This window comes from Pituophis catenifer, unplaced genomic scaffold, assembly GCF_029215685.1.
Source record: "Pituophis catenifer annectens isolate HBS135680 unplaced genomic scaffold, rPitCat1.0.hap2 SCAF_5, whole genome shotgun sequence".
NCBI lineage: Eukaryota > Metazoa > Chordata > Lepidosauria > Squamata > Colubridae > Pituophis > Pituophis catenifer.
In genome coordinates, this window is record NW_027256885.1 from 92,743,918 (window position 1) to 92,749,533 (window position 5,616).

General features: G+C 42.4%; 1 protein-coding gene across 1 annotated transcript; it reads right to left on the bottom strand.

The window, feature by feature from the left end:
- Positions 1–1,994: 1,994 nt before the first annotated feature.
- Positions 1,995–3,305, bottom strand: LOC139317738 (uncharacterized protein F54H12.2-like). Its single transcript, XM_070944807.1, has one exon. It carries the CDS (start codon positions 3,303–3,305, stop codon positions 1,995–1,997), a length of 1,311 nt encoding a protein of 436 aa, XP_070800908.1.
- Positions 3,306–5,616: the final 2,311 nt, after the last annotated feature.

The window sequence follows — 5,616 nt, forward strand, 5'->3', positions numbered from 1 at the left end:
CAAAAACCTTAGCATTATTCTCATACTTCAAAACCTGTTTTTTCAAGGTAAGAAAATGAGAACAATAACTCTAAATGCAAAATATTTGGTGTTATTCCGCAGCCCCCGTGATCAGATGCAAGTAGTCACATTGGCACGTCAAATGTATCCGTCTAACACGCGGTACTTTTTAGAAGTATTCCAAGATGCCACTAGCAAACCTCACGGTTATCTTTTAGTTGATCTGGCTGCCACTACTCCAGAAAACTTTAGGCTGAGAACTGGCATTTACCCCCCTGAATGGCCGGTAGTTTACACTGTGAAAAAGAAGAGTAAAAAGTAACAGCTGTATCTGGAGGGCGCACAGTTCATACAGGATGTCTGAGAGGTTGCGCAGAAATTGGGGGTTATTAAAAATCTTAGTAAAGGCAGGCCCGAAACAGAGAAAAGCCATCTTATGCAATGCTAATAATGACCTGGTGGGGGCCATAGCCGAAATAGCCCTGAACACTTTAAAAGGTAACCTGCCTCTGAAGCCTTCACAATATCGGAATTTAAAGAGAAAGAAAGACTGTATTAAAAAACTGAGTGATAGTAAGCTCTCTCTGAAAAAGAAGAAACAGGTTATTCTTCAGTCAGGTGGTTTTATAGCACCATTACTAGGGGCCGCTATACCATTGTTGACTAATTTATTAGTGCAGTAAACATGGAGCACGCAGAGAAAATGTATTTGGTGTCGAGGCGTGAGATGGAGCAGCTACGCAGTCAGACACCTACAATAGGTGCCACTACCGTTAGCCGGTTGGACGATGACATGCGGGCCGTTCTTCAGAGACCTGATCTAAGTGAAGATGACAAGATAAAACTATACAACACAGTGCTGCAGAGATTTCTAAGACTGACCAGACAAAACGACTCTGAGAAAGGTATTCTGAATCTCATTCAGTCTCCAGAGGCATTTAAACAAACACCTGTTGTACCAGAACAGACACCACCTCTCTCGCCGCTGGATCCAACAACGCAGGAGATATTAGAGGGTGTGAGCACGCGATACAAGAAAAATGCTTCTCTTTTGTTGAACAAAATGAAACAACATCAAGACATTTTGGGTTGGGATGATTATGGAACCGTTTCCTACAAGGGTACAAAGGTGCCGGGGTCTAACATTGTAGATCTGGTCAAAGGGGTTTCTCAACACCGGATGCGTACTGCGAAATATTATCCTAAGGGATGGAACGAGTTTATGTCGGCAATGGCTGAGATGAACGTACCAACAGTATTGCTAGGTTCTAACGTTGTTAAAGAGCAACTTGAAAAGCTGAAAGAGGCAGAAAGTATTAAGACTGTAAGTTCTACAAAATCAATCTCTGCTATGTCTGCACCTGCTGCAAGTTCTATGTCAGACCGTAAAAGTGTTCTAAATTTTGGTGACTGGCTCCAATTGTAAACAAATAAAACACTGTGAAACATGCAATATTTTTAACGTGTAGTGTTTATTTTATTATGTACCATACATGTTTGCATACATTGGTAATTGTAGCACGTTCCAGAAGCCCTTCCAGGCATCATATTTACTACAAAATGCTTCACCATTTGATCATTTCTGACATCTTTGACAGAATATAGCTTTAAAATATCTTCGTAAGGTAGCCCTTTAAAGCGTTTAACAAGATAAAATAAGCAATGCTGTCCACAGGTTATTGCCAGGGGATGCTGCAGTTGAAGCGGTTGATACGTGTACTTCTTAGCTTGCAGTTCTAAAAACCTCACGATGCCAACGGGGAAGTCAGAGTCGTCTGGAGCTCTTCCGTAAGAGTCAAAAAATTCACCATTGCTGTGTGTTGGAAAGTAGAGCGCCAACCAGTGTTCACCAGGTAGAGTATGGGGGTGGGTATTTACAATTAAACCGAAAGGCCTCTTGGAGATTTTTCTCTTGGGTAACAAATCACTGGGGTATACGCCTAGAAAGAACGCATTTCCAGATAACACACGTAGTATCTGCATGGTATCCATCCTCACATATAATCAAACAATACATTCCTTGTGTGGCTTATTTCAATAAGATTTTCAAAGATTGCATAGAGTATCATGTTGACGGTGTTGGGGAGAGGTACAGCAAATCTAATTTCTGCTCTGAGGTTTCCGTTCTTGATCAGGGAATAGTGCTCTGAGCAGCCTTGATCGGGGCTCAAATCAAAACAATATAAAGTATATCCGTTGTTAAATTCCTCACGGTTGATTAGCACAGATCGATCTTTCATTGCTTTGCCAGACGTCTGTAACAATTGCATATATTCTCTCACAAAAAGGTTATGTTCATAATCAGGCTGCAGCGGTTTAGCAGGAATTTGTTCACCGTCACAATACAGGGCACAAAAGTTGACATTATAGTGCTGGAAATTGAAAGGATTTCTTTCATAATCACCACTAAATGCGGCATTGTCCACGAAACCAATCACTAATTGTTTAGGTAACTGCCCTAGAAATAGGTTTTCCTGGTTACACACAAGACTGCCTGCAGGAATGCTGTAAACTTTCATACCAACACGGTCAATAGGATATTTGGCGTTGGAGTTCAGCAGAGCCTCCGCATGTCCTAACCGTACACCGGGTGATACTTTTACACGCTTTACAAAGAGAGACGCTGCCAGGATCTGTACTTTGTAATTCTCATTACCATCCCTCATCAGGCAGAACTCATTTTTACTTCTTGAGAGTTTAATGTTCACATCCACACCGTTAATCAATAGTTTGTCTTGAAAAAACAGATCGCTATGCAAGGGCCCTAGCAGATCCCATTTACGACTGCCAGCTGTATGTCTAGCTCGTGCTCTGAAACCAGAGTTACCAGCGGCTGTCAGCAAGGTGTTCTCCATGAGCGTAGCATCATCCTTGTAAAAGCCACCCGCTGAAAACTGGGTCCCCAAAGCATCTCCGCTGTAGTTCAGAATAAGTTCAATAAGGCCTCTGTAAGCATAGCAGTGGTGACTCTGTGTAATCACACGATCGCCTAATGTAACATCCACCTGATTGAACAGTGACGCTATGGGGTAGTTGACAAGACTCACTCTTGCTCCGTCATCGATATCCGTGCCGTCAGCCTTCACAACCTTGCAGCTCACATACAGCAGAGTATTGTTTAAATCCGTGTAATGATCGCCATGCCCCGTTATAAAAAATTCCAAAGGGGCATTGGGAGTCAGCGCTGATAAAGGGGGGATCTCGATGTATGTGCAGTTTTCAATGCTAGTTTGCGTAGGCGCCAATTGAAAAAGATCTAGCTCTGATTTGACACATTCCTCTGAAGCCTCGTGGATAAATGCCATTTTATCTTAGAAGATGTTCTGTTTGTCACCGCGCTTCCTTCCTTGTGTACGTTTCCTCTTTGTATGACGTGTTTTTTTAACAACCCGCCTCTTTTTAGGAGGCATGGGCGGGCCAACAGGCCGTTTCTTCCTGATCACTGCCATGCCAGATCCCCCCTGCCCAATAACACGTGATACAAGCTGTCCTGACACGTCTCTGGCAATATTATTAGCCGCCGCTTTTACGTGAGGTTTAATGATTTCTAGGCCTCTCCTCAGTAACGGCATTGCTTTTCGAAAAAGACCCCGGAACAGGCCCCCTATACCGGTACCATACATAACGGGGGATCCACGGAAACCGGGCAGCCCGTTTCCAGCCTGTGCCCTGTAATAGTCTACATATGCTTGAGGACTCCCGCACTTCTTTATCACGACCATCCTTCACTTTTCTGAGGCCTGAAATGAAGCTTAACAACGACCTTACCATGGTTAAAAGCTATGTTTTCATTCTGGTCCGTTTTGATTTCTACAGTAATCGTATCAATATAATGTTTGTTGACGGTAACATAATGCGGCTGCTCGTAGGTCGTCGTGATTATTTCGTTGTCCTTACCCTGCACAGGTAAACAACGTAGTAACGGTACATAGAAGTCACCCACTATCTGTGGGCTTACAATATCTGTATAAATATACAGCGTGTTGAATCCTCCTGTAATGTCCGTGACAAAGTTGCTTTTTTTGGTACGTACATGTGGCTGTAATCCTAATATTTTTCCAAGGCCTTCAGTGACTAGGATGCTGTAGGGACCCTCTCCTTTAAGTCTGATTTTCCGTGCAATTGCATCATACTTCACGATTACTTCTGGGGGGTCTTCGGCTTCTGTCATAACCGTGTTCATATTTTCTATTACTTTCTGGATGGTTGCATAGTGTCCAGCTTTTAAAGGAAACTGCCATTTTTTTCTCTCATTAGCGATTTCAAAATATTCCTTTGCATTTAATGTATTCCAAGTGTGCGGATATTGTAACTCAACCAGTCCTACCTCCCATGATCCTGGAAGCTCCAACACTTTTGCTAGTCGAATAGTAAAGTTGGAACTTTTGTTGTTGGGAAATGCAGCTGCTGATGCATTGCTGGGCAGTGTAATATAAAAACCAGCCATGTCAAAGGTGCCACACTTCGGACTCCTTAACCCAACTGTTGAACTTCTCCGGCCACCCAGACCATTTAACTAGATATTCTCTTTGTTTTCCCCTCCCTCTTTTCCTGACTATTTTCTCAATTCTGTAGACACGTTCTTGTTCGCTAGGAATCTTTTGCAGCTCCTCTGGGTAAAAAGTTCCCTGTACGGGATCCTCTGCATAATCCATTAATCTATATACAACTCTTTCTCCCCTCTGAACCCGTTCTTTGACAATAAATATTTCATCTGTAAAGGTTTGATGATATCCCTTTTCAAACCTGCCCTTTAGTCTGGATATTCTAACGTGATCCCCCACCTTAAAGGTTTTTAACTTTCCGGCTGCTTTAAAACTTTTTCCATATAGCCGTAGCCACACGTCTTTTTCGTTAGATTGTTTCACCATGTTGGGGGCTGTCCTGATACTGCGATGGTAAGAGCCATTGTACCCCTGCATGAGAGCCGGTAAAACATCCACATACCTATGAGTATTTTTAGCTGTAAAATGTCTCCAGAGTTTATTTTTCAGAGTTCGATTAAACCTCTCTATAACAGCCGCTTTAGTTTCACTATGTGTGACAAAATGGTGTATGCCATAACGCTCCAAAAGTGTCTTCAGAGGCTTATTTAGGAATTCTTTTCCAGCATCTGTCTGTAACTTTCTGGGGGCCCTTCCTGATTGGAAGATGGTCTGGAAGGCTTCGGACACCCCCCGTCCTGACTTATCAAGTAAACAGACAGCCCAGGCATATTTCGAAAGTACATCGATCACTGTTAAAATAAATTTCAAACCGTTGTTTTCAGAGTCAAATCCTGATAAATCCACAAGATCTGCCTGCCATTGACAGTCAATGCAAGAAACTATTGTTGCGTTCCTAGGAAAATTTATTCTTGCCGGCTTATGAAGAGTATATGTATCTTGTCCGGAAAGCCATGTCTTGACACGTTTCAAGGTTAGGTTTTTAATGCGTTTCCGTCCTGCCTTAAATAGTGGGTCTACACCTCCATAACTGCCTGTGCATTCGGGTGTATAATACAACTCCTTTAGAATATTTTCATACTTCATTCTGCACCATTCGCTCCTTACAATAAATACACTTTGCTCTTTAGCACAAGCCTTTTATTTGTAATTTACATATCCTTTACCATTC